This window comes from Odocoileus virginianus, unplaced genomic scaffold, assembly GCF_023699985.2.
Source record: "Odocoileus virginianus isolate 20LAN1187 ecotype Illinois unplaced genomic scaffold, Ovbor_1.2 Unplaced_Contig_1, whole genome shotgun sequence".
NCBI lineage: Eukaryota > Metazoa > Chordata > Mammalia > Artiodactyla > Cervidae > Odocoileus > Odocoileus virginianus.
Window position 1 is genome coordinate 1,984,071 of NW_027224318.1, and position 16,699 is coordinate 2,000,769.

General features: G+C 39.5%; 1 protein-coding gene across 1 annotated transcript in view; it reads right to left on the reverse strand.

Moving 5' to 3' along the window:
• Positions 1 to 9,074, reverse strand: part of F9 (coagulation factor IX) — a 31,808-nt gene extending 22,734 nt beyond the window's left edge. The window contains exons 1-3 of the mRNA XM_020914743.2: positions 8,964 to 9,074; positions 2,545 to 2,708; positions 2,324 to 2,348 (exon numbers count right to left, since the gene is read on the reverse strand). Coding sequence (XP_020770402.1) covers positions 2,324 to 2,348; positions 2,545 to 2,708; positions 8,964 to 9,051 — 277 coding nt within the window. The 5' untranslated portion in view covers positions 9,052 to 9,074. The remainder of the gene's footprint in view (positions 1 to 2,323; positions 2,349 to 2,544; positions 2,709 to 8,963) is intronic.
• Between the last annotated feature and the right edge of the window lie 7,625 nt (positions 9,075 to 16,699).

Below are 16,699 nucleotides of genomic sequence, written 5' to 3' on the forward strand. Positions count from 1 at the left end.
TGTAAACTGTAAAGTGCTGGGCAGATGCTGGTTAATGTGGTTGGGCAGTTTTTCTTCTTCAGCCAAATTCTTCCCATGGTGAAATGATGGCAGAGGGTAGGGCAGGAATGAGGGGCCTGTGTCCCCATTGTGTGAGAAGGCCCACACAGTGGAAAACAGCAGAGGCTATTTGGGGTGCTTGGGAATCTCAACTGCAAAGTGGAAAGAAGCATGGAATTGGGTTTTCTTTTTCTTTCTTCTTGTTTTTGTCTTGTTTTTAGTAGACAAAGCAGTATTGACAGTGTAAAAAATTAATAAACAGAAACCTCAGTTAAATAGAATTGAGAGACCAGAAGGGACAGCGCTCATGCCCAATGATAGCAAAGCCCAACAGGAAGAAGACAGACTCCACCTCTTTCTTGGCAAGGAGTCAGCCAATGACAAGCCAGGGACTCTTGGTTTACTGTACCAGGTGGCACTAGTGGTAAAGAACCCGCTTGCCAACGCAGGACATACGGGAGACGTGGGTCAGGAGGATCCTCTGGAGGAGGGCATGACAACCCACTCCAGTATTCTTGCCTGAAGAATCCCACGGACAGAGGAGCCTGCAGGCTACAGTCCATGGAGTCACAAAGAGTAGGACGTGACTAAAGTGACTTAACATGCACACCCCCCACTTCCTTTTCCACTCTTCAAAAGAGTTCTCTGCCCTCTGTCCTGCAGGAACTTGCACATGGCTCCCAGTGGTTGAAGACCCTGAATTATGATTCTCCGCTGATCCTGAATAAACCCATCTTTGCTGTAGTCTTTTTCTTTCAGGTCAACAGCAAAATCATGCCCTTGATGTTTTCCAGGTTTCTTTACCCAAATTACAGTAAACAACACAGCCTGTGGCCTAGAAGGCAGGGGCCCAGCTTCAAAATATGGTGTTAAAGAGGTACTGATGAACCCATATTCAGTGATGAGAGGCCAACTGAGGACGGGGTGGGCAATAAAGGGGACAAGAGAGGTTTTAAAATGCAGCCAGGTATATATGGGGAGGAAAAGTAGAAATTGATTTGTTTTTTAAAAAGACAAGATTCAGAGTTTTAAATAGATTAGAAATAGAGAATGAAAAGACTTGTTTGGACTAACTGTAGTGGAATACCTCACTAGAAAGTTGGCACGGTAGCATTCATTATTAAGAACAAAGGCAGATAAAGCAAATATAACAGAGTGGACCTCTTCTTCCCTCATGATTTAAAAACTAAGTGGAGAAATAATTAGTCACAAGAATATGAATAAGTCCACTAGTGTTCACCGAATGGAATCTGGGAAAATAGAACTGATGGAATTCAGTGAATTGGCTGTCCAGGTTAGTTTCTGTCCATGCACATGGTCTTAAGTAAGTCAAGCTGGGAAACTTAACACTGCTTCAAGATTCTGCTGCTAAATTTTAAATTAGTGTTAAAATTTAGTTGTCACTAAAGTTGTGACTTTTCCTCCTTTTCCAGTTCATTCAACAAGTATTTTCTCAGTGCTTCTGTACCAGATACTGTTTGAGGTACTAGGACTACATCAATAAACAAAACAGTTGAATACACATGCCAACATGAAGCTTGCATGCTAGCAAGGTGGGAAAAATTAATAGTATAAGTAAGACTATTATATGATACCTCAAATGGTGAAAAGTGCTATGAAAAATAATAGAGCAGGATACAGTGTCTAAAGTGATGGGGTTGTGGGGGGAGGCAGGTTGACATATTAATAGACGATCAAGGCAGGCATCATTGAGAGGGTGACATTTGGGTAAAAACCTGAGAGGAAGTGAGGGAGTGAGCCTACAGGAACCTGGCCGAAGAATGTTCAACATGCAAGGAACAGGCAAATCTAAGACTCTAAAGTAGAAGCAGTTGTAGCGCGTGCAAGGAATAGCTGTGGGGCCAGGATGGCTGGCCCCCCGAGTGTGAGGGGGAGAGCAGGAGAAGTGGAGGTCACAGGGCGGGGCAATCAGGAGGGCCTTGCAGGCCACCAGAAGGTGGACGGCTTTTAAGCAGTAAACATTTAAGTCAGTCAGCATTTCTGATTCTCTACAGAGGATTGTAAACTTTCATTCGGTCCCAGATACAATTCTCTGTGGTTTCTTCCTTCGGGATTCCTGAGGTGGAACCATGTTCCTTTTGAAGCCCTAGGGATGAGTAAGGTTTTCTGCCAGCAGATATCTCCATTATCTCAGATAGTTACCATTCAGTGTTGGGTAAAAACAAGTTAACTAATTTTTCTGAGCCCTTTTGACACAGAGGAAAGCAATACGTAAATCTCGAATGTTTCATATACCCGGAAGAGGATAAAATGAATTGCTTACCAACATATTGCTTCCAAAATTCAGTCTATAAAGAAAAAGAGGACAAGTTAATGATACTATTTACAGTGTTTCTTATTCCTTCTCTGTTATAGTATTTATAATATATATACGTGTATAGATTTTTTAAATTCCAAAGGGAAATACGGTTTTTTCCCTATTTTTCAAAAAGGTTTTTCTATTCTTTGTTCTGCATCTGAAGGGTGTTATGTGGAGATACTCACAGTTTTCTCAGTGTTTTCGAAAACTTCTCGTGCTTCTTCAAAACTACATTTTTCTTCTTTACATTCTCTCTCAAGGTTCCCTGGAATAAACTCTTCCAGTTTGCCTGAATTGTACCTCTTTGGCCGATGGAGAATTTTGGTGGCATTTTCACGGTCAAGAAAAACTGAAATTTAAAAGAACTGTTTAGCTTTAGAGAAAAGAAAATATCATGAAAATGAAATACATCTCTTAAGAAAGGCTTTGTTTTTTAATCCAAGTAATCCCAAAGCCAATTTATCTTTGGGGCATGGAGCCAAAATCTATGATGTTCTCATGGTACTGTATACATATGGAGATTTAGGAATTAAAATTCAGTTTTACTTTTAGTCAAGAGAGCTCCAGTAATAAAAGGTCAGATTTTCAATCGTATTTGAATTTACTCTGGATGAAAAAGAAAGTTCTCAAGTAAGCAGTTAACTTCACACTTTGTCATCATTTGAAAATAGCTAATTGCAGATCCTTGCAAGGTGATCCATCACCCTGGCCGGGCTGTGTTTACAGGATGCAGTTGCCCAGATGACTCGGCAGCACATTTCCCTTGGAAGAGCAGAGGCCTAAAGGCAACCCTGGTATCTCACTAGATATTAAAGACAAACCCCTGCATTCATGTTTTTTATTTTTTAAAACTTCAGGCTCACAGCCCCTTAAGTTGGCATGTGTTCTAGGAGTTCCAGTGACATATGTCATTCTCTGGGATTCAGGATGTGATTTATTTTAGCTTTGATTGCCTAGCCTGTAGGAACACTCCTGAACACCGGAGGATTAAGGTCTCTAACCTAATTTTCCACCCCTCCCCCGTCTCCAATCTCAGTCTCTTCTTTCTGTTTCACTCTCTGTCTCTGTGCATGTGTCTTTCTCTAGATAGATATAGATATAGTATCTATATTTATAATTAATGACAGGAACTCAGGAAGCTGCCTAGAGTTATTCCTTTCCTTAGGAGAACATCTCAACAGGACGAGGTGTTTATAACATGAACTTTCCAGAGCATTTTGGGACTGTTTTCTTGTTAGTGCCAAAGAGGGAAAAAAGGAAAGGAGAAGAAACAACTAAAGTCCTTTATTTCCATTGCAGCTGTTTGCTTTATGGAGCCTGCTAGTCCCTTGACAGTCTCTCCCTTTTCTCTCACTCCTCCAGTCCCCTTGGGCTTTACTTTCCCCCTGAATTTAGCTTAGACTTTTTCTCTTCAACTCTTCCCTTGTCAACTTTCTCTGTTCCCTTCACTGCTTCTTCAGTGCTTAATGCCCCACAATCCCAACTGCTACATCAGACAGCCAGGTGCCCTGGGAGAAAGTCACAAGCTGCCAATGGGTGCCATGGCATGCTGATGCCTCCCAGCCTCCATCCACCATGCCTTCCTCTCTGCTCGCTAGTTTCTGTGTTTGGCCCTGGGCACTCCTACAGTAGCATCTGTGTCTGTATCCATTTACAGTGCAATCTAGTGAAAAATAGGGGTTTGGAGGCAGAGCAGACACACCTGGATTTGAATCACATGTCTTACCAGTTATTGGCTATGAGACCTCAGGCAAGTCACATAATCTTTGCAGCTTAACTTTGTCAAGTGTAAACAGTAGTATCATCAGACTGTCTGCCTCCCAGCATTGCTGACAGGATCAGTGAGATCCTGTGCAGGCTGGTGTGTGCTGGTTATCTCTCTTCCTTTCTACTCCTGTGTCTGGTCTGCCTTCCTCCTTTTCTCAATTTCCTTTTTACTTAATGCACTTTTCTGTGGCTCTTTCTCTTCTTTACCCCATCTGTATAATTAAATGACTCCTGTCACGATCAGCAGTGACTTCCTAAAGGATAATTTTGAACTTCTCTATTTGCTGCCTGCTCTGAAACACTCCTAATTGTTGATCTCTCCCTTCTCAGGGTGCTCTTTCCGTGAAATCACTCTCTCCTGGTTCTCCTCTTTGCGCTGACTCTTGCTTTTCTTAATTAATTAATTTTAATGAGAGGCTAATTATTTTATAATACTATGGTGGTTTTTTGCCATACATTGACATGAATCAGCCACGGGTGCACATGTGTCCCCCCATCCTGAACCCCCCTCCACCTCCCTCCCCACCCCATCCCTCTGGGTTGTCCCAGAGCACCAGCTTTGAGTGCCCTGCTTCATGCATTGAACTTGCACTGGTCATCTATTTTACATATGGTAATGTACATGTTTCAATGCTATTCTCTCATATCATCCCACCCTTGCCTTCTCCCACATAGTCCAAAAGTCTGTTCTTTACATCTGTCTCCTTTGCTGTCCTGCATGTAGGATCATCATTACCATCTTTCTAAATTCCATATATATGCATTAATATGCAGTATTTGTCTTTCTCTTTCTGACTTTCTTCACTCTGTATAATAGGCTCCAGGTTCATCCACCTCATTAGAACTGACTCAAATGCATTCCATTTTATAACTGAGTAATACACCTTGTGTATATGAACCACAACTTCCTAATCCATTCATCTGCTGATGGATATCTAGGTTGGTTCCATGTTCTAACTATTGTAAATAGTGTTGTAATCAATATTGTGGTACATGTGCCTCTTTCAATTCTGGTTCCCTTGGGATGTGTGCCCAGCAGCAGGACTGCTGGGTCAGATAGCAGTTCTAGTCCCAGTTTTTTAAGGAATCTCTACACTGTTCTCCATAGTGGCTGTACCAGTTTGCATTCCCACCAACAGTGTAAGAGGGTTCCCTTTTCTCCACATCCTCTCCAGCATTTATTGTTTGTAGACTTTTTGATGATGGCCATTCTGACCAGTGTGAGATGATACCTCATTGTGGTTTTGATTTGCATTTCTCTAATAATGAATGATGTTGAGCATCTTTTCATGTGTTTATTAGCCATCTGTATATCTTCTTTGGAGAAATGTCTGTTTAGTTCTTTTGCCCACTTTTTGATTGGGTTGTTCTGGTATTGAATTTGATTGGGTTTTCTGGTATTGAGCTGCATGAGCTGCTTGGATACTTGGGAGATTAATTCTTTGTCAGTTTTTTTGCTTGCTATTATTTTCTCTATTCTGAGGGCTATCTTTTCACCTTGCTTATAGTTTCCGTCATTGTGCACTGACTCTTGTTATTCACCCACCACTTGCATCCATTCATTCCCCTTCTTCTGCCTGCCCCATGAGTGTTCTCCCAGGCTCCAGCCACCAGTTTCAGCCTTGTTCCTCTTCAATCCATACATCTTTGTCAGGGCCAGGACTGGGTGCGGTAAACAAGGCCCCTCGGACACAGAATCCAAGGAGGCACGCCTTCTCAGGGTGTGCAAGTATGTTTATGCCCTTCGTGCCCTTCTTGCCTCACCCTAGTCCAGCCCGAAAGTGTTAGTCACTCAGTTGTGTCCGACTCTTTGCGACCCCATGGACTGTAGCCTGCCAGACTCCTCTGTCCATGGGATTCTCCAGGCAAGAATACTGGAGTGGGTTGCCATTCCCTTCTCCAGGGGATCTTCCTGACCCAGGGATCAAACCTGGGTCTCCTGCATTACAAGCAGATTCTTTACCATCTGAGGCCCCGTCTGAGTCCTTTCCTGACTCAACACAATTTTCTGTGCACTCACTCCTGTCAGGCACTGCACTAGGTACCACAAGATCCATTCTCACTCCCTGGATCCTTACACACACATGTGGTTGTAACTGCCATGTATATGACAGTGAGTTCCAAATATCCACCTCAAGTCAGATAGATCTGTGGAATTCCAGATCGTCTTTCCAACTCTGTAATTGAACATCACCATGTGATTGGTAAGACCTGATGTTTCCTATTTCTGTCATGCTGGATGGACAATGTGCTCAGTGTTTGCATCCATTATTTCATTCCCTCCTCACGGCAGTTCCATGAGATAGGTGCTGTCATCTCAGTTTTATAAATCAGAAAAACAGAGGCTCAGAGAAGTTAAGTGACTTGCCCCAGGTAACGCATTAAAGTGTAACTGTCAGAATTTAGTCGTGGGCAGTCAGACTGCCCACAGTCCATGCTCTTATGCACTGGGCTGTATCCTAGATGCTCCAGGACGTGTTCTTTCCGCTTCCTCTAAACCCTTTCCCCTTCCATATCCAGATGGTTAAGTCATGTCATTTCTAGTCAATACTTCGATAGTGTCACTTGAATTTCCTTCCCTCTTCTCGTGCCTTCCCTGGATGATTGCAGTGGCCTCAAGACTGGTCTCCCTGTGTCTGGCCATTGATTTCTCACAAAGTTCATGAGAATGTTGGCAGGCCAAGCAGCCTAAGCCAGCCATCAGTGTTATTCATGTTTACACTTCTGATGACTCCAAATTGCATTCTTTTGTCCATACTCCTTAGTTTAGGGCCTTCCTTATATGATGCCCTGACCCTGCCTCACCTGTCATATTCAATATTGAAAGAATACTGAGTTCCTGAAAGACCTCACGTTTGTTGTGAATCTGGCTCTCTGCACATGAGTGCTCCTCTCTGTAGAATGCCCTCGATCAAGCATTTAAGGAGAATGAGCCTACTCATTTTTTAAGACCCACCTCAAAATATTGTCCCTCTGTCAGTGTCCCCCCATTAATATGTTCCTTTCTCTATGCCCCTTTAGTGCCTGGTATGCATCTTATCATATTGTATTGAAATCTCTCACCTGGCCTCAGGGTACTTTAGATTAGAGAGGGGATCTGATTTATCCCCAAGCCCCTCGTACCTTGTGATGGTACCTGGCACCGTAGTAGCCACTGTGTTATGGACTGAAGCTGTCTTTCATTTTATTTCATTCATTCATTCTGAATGAAAGACAGCTTGGGTCCATACACTTTACAAAACTGAATTGGTTGCACGGAATAGTTTTGATTGCAAAATTCTAAATTGATGCAGCAATACCTAAGGGCAGCAGCCATGAAAATGCAACATCTCTGTGAAAATCATTCATAGAACCTGCTTTTAGAAGCCAGTGATGGTTTAACAGCAGACGAGAGCACTGCACCAACACTGTTCATCCTTAGGGAAAGCCCCCTGGTGCTCTTCTCAGGGACCTAATATCTCTGACTATGAGGACTGCACTGCCTTTCTCCTTACCATTGTCAGAGGGTCATATATTTAACCCTTCTTCAAGCTTACCTCTTGTTTTCATTATTTACCAAGTTTCTGAAATCCTAGTCCTCCTTTTTTTTACTCTGAATCTGCCCTTTTTCCTACATCTGAGGTCTTCAAGGGGGCAGCAGCCTCTTAAAACCTCCATCATCTCACCACTTATCTCGAAGAAAGAGTTTGGATCCTTTGTCCTCCAAGATCTCACACTGATGAGATGTGTGTAAAGACTTAGCTTTATGTTCTACTTTGTGAATGTTCCAGCTAAATTTCTTTATTGCTTGATGCTGCCCAGTTTGCTAGTTTAATTTAACCTCTGCGTTCATGTGTCGTTATTTCTGCATTTCAGTGTGACATCATGTCTGGAGTAGAAACCACAGGGCCAGTCTGCTTTCTGGGGATGCTTCAGGTTGGCACCCCTGATCTTGGCACTGTCAACTACCAGATTTTATTGTAATAGGTTGACAAGTAAATGTGACAAATGCTTCCTGTGAGAACTAGCTGTTTGTCTAAATGGGGTAGTTTCTTCTCTGTTTGCCTGCCTTTGGGGAATTCATAAAGTCACTGAAGTTGTGGAAAAAAAACCAAGTGATATAAATTGCATTGACTAAGTTTGTACTCTTGATGTCAATTCTTGGATTTGCTTTGCTGTCCTAAGAGCTCAAGTGAGCACTAAATTTCCCCCTGTGTCAATCCCAAGATGTTTGGAATCAGACAAAATAATTTCTTACTAACCCATGAAAAACTTTAGTGATAAGTAACAACTTATTACTAGAAAGTCTGCTTGTATTCTAAGACTATCAATTGAAGGTGTATGATTTTATAGACTTTAAAAATTAGAGGTCTGTCTCATTAAATAGTTCTAAAATTTTGAATCACGTTATGTCTTAAAAATCAAACTTTTTGTGTAAGTAAAACCATTGTTTTTGCTCTGTTTCCCATTTTGATTTCAAAGTAATGAGTAAAGAACCCACAAAATGACAATTAATTTTTCTCCACATTCTGCTGTTTCCTTGTTAAAGCATTTCCCCCCTTTTAATTTTTTTAAACCAAGGAGACAACAATTGGCTAAGGAATTACATTGTCAAATCATAAGCCCAACAGTGTCCATTTTAAAAACATACTATAAATATTATAAATCTGTTTAATTTTTAAAATGAGGAAGGTATAGCTACCAGAGAACCAGTACTTACTAACCCATAAGCTAACTACTAGAATCCTAAGTTTTGTGGTCAAATCCTATAATCATTATTTAATGAAGAAGACAACCCCAGACGTTTCTGTATCTAAAATAGAAGCACATTCAATGTAGCTTTATAAAGGAAACAAACCTGTACATTCAGCACTGAGTAGATATCCTAAAAGACAGATGGTGACGAGGCCCGGTGATTCTGCCATGATCATGTTCAGGTACCACATAACCTTCGTTAGTAGATTGTGCAAGTAGCAAGGTTGACCAATCGTTCCAAAGTACAAGCTGAGCTATATTTACTTCTGGGAAACAGTGTCTATCTCCCTCAGTGGGCTGTTTCCAATGGCCTCTTGGGTTAAATGAAAAGAGGAGGCAGTGGCCATCGTTAAACTTCACGTCTGATTCCATGGGTTTCTGTCACTGTGGCTGACCTGAGACCGAAGCTCAAAGTGACCCATTGTTAGAATAGGGGACGGTACAATGGCTGTTGTTGCTGCGGCAGCAGAACTCATCTTAGGATCCATCTTGTCCTTGTCAGGGAACACTAAATGTCATATAGTTGAAAGGTCAAGAGATGGAAAGAATGAGGTCATTTTGTCACCCACCTTAAAACGTTTCCACTGCTTATATCTGTTGAGTCACCTGGTGGATCTTTTATCTTCTTCCTCATAATAGGAGTTTATAAACTTCATTGTGCTGTGTATGCATATGGTGAAGCAGATGGGCCCTGTCTCAGAACATATGTATATATGTTTGAGTGTATATATGTATGCATGTATACTTATGTATAGAAATAAATGTATAAATATTATTATATAATAGTTCATATTGATATACCACTTCACATGTAGTATAAAAAACTCATAATAGTATAGCAACATTTACCTGCCATTCTTTGTGCTGCTGTTGTGATACATTTTATTTCCAAATGTTATAAACCCTATATTATCTTTTTATTCTGCTTTAAGCAGTCAACAGTCTTTCAAAGAAATTTTAAAATGAGGAAAAATATATTTAGTCATATGTTTACCATTATGATATTCTTCATTTCTTTGGGTAGACCCAAATTTCAGTGTTACAATTTTTCATCATTATGAAAATTTTCATAAATAATTTTGATAGTATAGGCTATTTTATGACAAATTTTCTCAACTTTATTTGAAAATGTCTCCATTTTACCTTCATGTTTCAAATTTGGCTTCATATACAATTCTAGGTTGAAATTTTTTCTTTCAGCACAGTAAAGAAGTCATCCTATTGCCTTCTGGCATGCATTGTTTCTGATGATAAGGCAGTGAATATTCTTATTTATTTTTAGCAATTTGACTACAGTGAGCCAAGGTATTCTTGGGGTTCATTGAGGTTCTTGAATCTGTGGCATTAAAATTAGGAAAATTCTTGTACCTTATTTTTTCAAAATTTTGTTTTAAAATAAAAGCAGTTATAGAAAATTACAAAGTCAATCCAGAGAGGTGCTATATATCTTTCCCTATGTTTATATCTCATATAAATATAGTAGTATAATATCAAAACCAGGTAGTGGACATTGAGTGGTTTATTTTATGTGTATAATTCTAAGTGATTTTATCACAGGTATAGAAGAAAAATTCTGTCATCACAAACATCTCCTTTGTGCTATCTATTTTATGATCACACCCTTCCCCCTTCTTCCAATTATTCCTAACCTCTGGCAGAACTGATCAGTTTTCAGTCTCTATAGTGAGAATATTGTATAAATGGAACCATAGGATATCTGACCTTCTGAGATTGGCTCTTTTCATCCAGCACAATGTCTTTTTGAAATCCATCTAGATTGCCGCATGTTTTAGTAGTTGTTTTCTATTGCTGAGGAGTATGGATATGCCAATTTGCTTGACTATTCACTTACTAGGGACATTTTGATTGTTTCCAATGTTTTGCTATTGCAATAATGTGTTTTCAACATTCATATACAGATTTCTTTTTTTTTTTGGAGGTTTTCTTTTTTTTCATTTATTTTTATTAGTTGGAGGCTAATTACTTCTATGTGAACATAATTTTTAAATTTCTCTGGGATAAACTTGTAGGAATGCAGTTTCTGGGTCATGTGAGAGTTGAATGTTTGGTTTTTAAATAAAGTGCCAAGCTGTATTCCAACATGTCAGTACCACTTTACATTCCAACCAGCAATGGATGAGTGATCCAGCATCTCTACGTACTTGCAAGCATTTGGTATTATCATTTTTTATTTTAGACATTCTGATAGGTGTGTATTTAGACCATTTATATTGAAGATAATTATTAATATGTTACTACTTAAGTCTGCCATTTTATTGCTTGTCTTTTTCCCCCCTTCTTGTTCTCTTTCCTCTATTCTCTTTGCATGCTTTTTTGTGGGTTACTTGAAAAAAATTTTAGAATTCCATCTTGATTTATTTATAAAGGTTTTTAAAAAGTGTATCTTATTGTATAATTATTGTAGCTTTTGCTCTGAATTTTACAATATACATATGTGACTTATCAGAGTCTACTGGCATCAGTATTTTAACATTTAAGTATGAAGCCTTACTTTCATCCATTAATCTTCTCTACTTTTAAATATCACTGTCATGATAACCAGATAATGCTATTTTTGTTTTAATTATCGAATATAATTTATAAAACTCATGAGAGCTTCCCTGGTGGTTCAGACCATAAAGAATCCGCCTGCAATGCAAGAGACCTGGGTTTGATCCCTGGGTTGGGAAGATCCCCTGGAGGAGGGCATGGCAACCACTCCAGTATTCTTGCCTGGAGAATCCCTGTGGACAGAGGAGCCTGGCGGGCTACAGTCCATGGGGTCACAAAGAGTTGGACGTGACTGAGTGACTAAGCACAGCACAGCACATGAGGAGAGGAGTATTCTACCAGATATATCCATATCTTTGCTCTTTCTGTTGCTAGATCTTCCTATCCAATTCTTTTATCATTTGCTTCTCAGTGAAGAATGTCCCTTAGCCATTCTTTTAAGATAAGTCTGAAAATGCTTCTATTTCCCCTTCATGCTTGAAGGATAGTTTTACTGGATATCAGATTTGTGCTGGACTGTTTTTTTCCCTCTAGTACTTGAAAATGTACCATTTTCTCCTGGCTTCCATGTTTTCAAATGAGAAATCTACAGTCATTCAAATTGGTCCTCCTCTACAGGTATTGTGTCAGAGTTCTCTGGCAGCTATCAAATTTTTGTTTTCTTTGTCTTTAGTTTCCACAGGTTTAGTTATGATGTGCTTTGGTATGGATTCTTTTGGCATTATACTGTTTGGGGTTCACTCAGCTTCTTGAATCTATAAATTTGTCTTTTTTCAAAAATTTGGAAATTTTCAGCTATTATATCTTTGGCTCCACTTTCTTTTTCCTCTCCATATGGGATTCTAATGACACCAGTGTTGCATGTATTTTACTGGTCCACAGGACTCTAGTCTCTATTAGTCTGTATTTTCTCTCTTATTAAGTAAATTCTGTGAATTCACTTTCTGGTAAGCTCTCTTTTAAGTTTACTGAGTCAATCTGTCATCTCCACTCTGATTTTGAGCCTCTCCAGCGAGATTTTTTTTTTTAAGTTTTTCTTTTCAGCTTTATATTTTCCATTTTCTTTTTTTAAAAAATAAGCTTTTCTACTTTTGCTGAGATTTTCTATTTTAAAATTTTTTCTGAGATAATCTGTAGTAGATTGTTGAAACATTTTTTTTTTCATTTCTCTCTTTTTTTTAATTTTTTTTTAATTTTTATTAGTTGGAGGCTAGTTACTTTACATCATTACAGTAGTTTTTGTTATACATTGATATGAATTAGCCATGGATTTACATGTACTCCCCATCCCAGTCCCCCCTCCCACCTCCCTCTCCACCCGATCCCTCTGGGTCTTCCCAGTGCACCAGGCCCGAGCACTTGTCTCATGTACCCAACCTGAGCTGGTTATCCGTTTCACCCTAGATAATATACATGTTTCAATGCTGTTCTCCTGAAACATCCCACCCTCGCCTTCTCCCAGAGTCCACAAGTCTGTTCCATACATCTGAGTCTCTTTTTCTGTTTTGCATATAGGGTTATCGTTACCATCTTTCTAAAGTCCATATATATATGTTAGTATACTGTAATGGTCTTTATCTTTCTGGCTTACTTCGCTCTGTATAATGGGCTCCAGTTTCATCCATCTCATTAGAACTGATTCAAATGAATTCTTTTTAATGGCTGAGTAATATTCCATGGTGTATATGTACCACAGCTTCCTCATCCATTCGTCTGCTGATGGGCATCTGGGTTGCTTCCATGTCTTGGCTATTATAAACAGTGCTGCGATGAACATTGGGGTGCACGTGTCTCTTTCAGATCTGGTTTCCTTGGTGTGTATGCCCAGAAGTGGGATTGCTGGGTCATATGGCAGTTCTATTTCCAGCTTTTTAAGAAATCTCCACACTGTTTTCCATAGTGGCTGTACTAATTTGCATTCCCACCAAGAGTGTAAGAGGGTTCCCTTTTCTCCACACCCTCTCCAGCATTTATTGCTTGTAGACTTTTGGATTGTTGAAACATTTTTATGATGCCAGCTTTAATATTCTTTTCAGACAATTCCAACATTGATTCATTTCAGTATTAGTGTCACTTAGTCATCTTTTCTCATTCAAATTGTGATTTTCCTGGTTCTTAGCATGATGAGTAGTTTTCAATAGTATTCTGGACATTTTGCCTATTATGTTAATAGACACTGGGTCCTATTTAGCAGGCAGTCACTCTGACCTATGACCCAGGTCATGGACTATTTTTCTGGACTGTGATTCCAATTCAACTTTTAGATCCTTTGTGGGATTATTTTGGTAAATAAAATTCCAGGTCAGTTAATATTATGATATGGAGGCTATCTGCTTATGCCTGACCTAGTCAGCCATATCCTTTCAAAACAGAGAGCTTTCTCCAATTGATAGCAAAAGGAGAATTCGGAGATGTTCAAAGTATGTGACAGGTTTGATGAAGCATTGGTGGCTTTGAAGTTGCCTGGGAGGTGATGGGGTGTGTGGAAGGACCAAAGAGTGGTCTCTAGAAGCTGAGAGCCAGCAAGAAATCAGGGATTTCAGACCTATGTAAAGTGTGTTAGTTGCTTAGTCATCTCTGACTCTTTGTGACCCTGTGGACTCTAGCCCACCAGGCTCCCCTGTCCATGGAATTCTCCAGGCAAGAATACTGGAGTGGGTTGCCATTTCCTTCTCTCAGACCTGTAGCAAAATGGAATTCAGTTCTGTCAACACCCTTAATGAGTCTGAAAATTGGTTATTCCCCAGAACCTCCAGATAGGAGCCTAGTTGACTGACACCTTGACTTAGGCCTCAGGAGATCCTAAGGTGAGATCTTATTTGAGATCACTTGCTCTTTTGTTTACCAAACTGTGACATAATAAATGGGTATTGTTATAAGCTTGTATGTTTGTAGCAATATGTTATGTGACAATAGAAAACTAACACTCTATCATTAGTATTTTCATTTGTGCTAAACATTGCTTTCTTCCTGAAGTTCTTTTTGAACTGTTGGTACCTCTGGGAGGATAAACAGATACCATCTTGAGAACATTAATTTGAGATTATAAAAGCTTTATAGTTTTAGCTTTTATGTTTTAGTCTGTGATATATCTTGAATAAATCTTGTATATGCAGTGAGGTTAATATTTGAGGTTAATTTTTTCTTCTTTATGAATATGGATTGCTCCAGCTCTATTGATTAATAAAACTATTCTTTCCCCCTCATTTTAGCTTGCTGCCTTGGTCAGAAAACAGTTAGTTCTGTTCATGTGAGTTTATTGCTGAACTCTCTGTTCTGTTCATTTTGTATACATTTTAATTTATATGAATGAGGGTATAGTAAAAGTTTTAAATTCAAATCCATCATTTTAAGATCCATTTTTGGGACTTGCCTGGTGGTCCAGTGGTTAAGACTCCACTCTTCCATTGCAGGGACCATGGGTTGGGGATCTAAGATCCTGTATGCCACATGATACAGCCAAAAAAAAAAGTTAAAAAAAGACCCATTTTTATTGCTCTGAACACATCTAGTCTGATGCTTCTAACTGCTGCATGGTGTATATACACCATATTTTTTCCTAGCTTTTCCCTCAGTGACTGGCATTTCAGTTCAGTTCAGTTCAGTTGCTCAGTCATGTCTGACTCTGCGACCCCATGGACTGCAGCACACCAGGCCTCCCTGTCCATCACCAACTCCCGGAGTTTACTCAAACTCATGTCCATTGAGTCAGTGATGCCATCCAACCATCTCATCCTCTGTTGTCCCTTTCTCCTCCCACCTTCAGTCTTTCCAGCATCAGGGTCTTTTCCAATGAGTCAGTTCTTCGCATCAGGTGGCCAAAGTATTGGAGTTTCAGCTTCAGCATCAGTCCTTCCAATGAATATTCAGGACTTATTTCCTTTAGGATGGACTGGTTGGATCTCCTTGCAGTCCAAGGGACTCTCAAGAGTCTTCTCCAACACCACAGTTCAAAAGCATCAATTCTTCAGTGCTCAGCTTTCTTTATAGTCCAACTCTCACATTCATATGTGACTACTGGAAAAACCATAGCTTTGACTAGACGGACCTTTGTTGGCAAAGTAATGTCTCTGCTTTTTAATATGCTATCTAGGTTGGTCATAACTTTTCTTCCAAGGAGCAAGCGTCTTTTAATTTCATGGCTACAGTCACCATCTGCAGTGATTTTGGAGACCCCCCCAAAATAAAGTCAGCCACTGTTTCCACTGTTTCCCCATCTATTTGCCATGAAGTGATGGGACCAAATGCCATGATCTTAGTTTTCTGAATGTTGAGTTTTAAGCCAACTTTTTCATTCTCTTTCACTTTCATCAAGAGGCTCTTTAGTTCTTCTTCACTTTCTGCCATAAGGGTGGTGTCTTCTGCATATCTGAGGTTATTGATATTTCTGCTGGCAATCTTGATTCCAGCTTGTGCTTCCTCTAGCCCAGTGTTTCTCATGATGTACTCTGAATATAAGTTAAATAAGCAGGGTGACAATATACAGCCTTGATGTACTCCTTTCCCAATTTGGAACCAGTCTGTTGTTCCATGTCCAGTTCTAACTGTTGCTTCCTGACCTGCATACAGATTTCTCAGGAGGCAGGTCAGGTGGGTCTGGTATTCCCATCTCTTGAAGAATTTTCCACAGTTTATTGTGATCCACACAGTCAAAGGCTTTGGCATAGTCAATAAAGCAGAAGTAGTCTGGCATCTAGATTGCTTAAAACATCTTGTTTCCACAAATATTGCCACAGTGGACACCTTCTTTTGAGTACCTGTGTGGAATAATATGGTCATTTACTTAGGATATATATTCAGGAGCAGAATGTCTCAGTCTTAGGATATTCCTGTTCCTGGTTTGTCTAACAACTGCCAGATTGTTCTCCATATTGGCTGCACCAACCTACATCCCCAGCAGCAGTGCATATAGATTTCTATATTGCACATTCATACCAATTCTTGGGATTAGCCTTGTAAAATTTTTGATAGTTGAAAAGGGCTAAAGTGCCATCTTGTTTTATTTGATGTTTGCCTTATTATTATGAGTTAGAACATGTCTCTGTATACTTTTCAGACTTCTAAATTTCCCCTTTTGTAAATTGCGTGCTAATGACAGTTGCCAATTTTTCTCTTGGGGTTAATTTGAAGACTTTTCTTGAATATTCTAGAAATTAAGATAATCCATTATCAGTTTTAGACATTGTTTATAATGTTTTGTAATTATATAAATTATATATAATTTTAATGTTTATATAATTATATACTGTTATATAATTGTAATTTTTCCCATTCTGTCATATGTCAAGTAACTGTAATTTTCTTATACATTTTTGAATAGATGTCCTC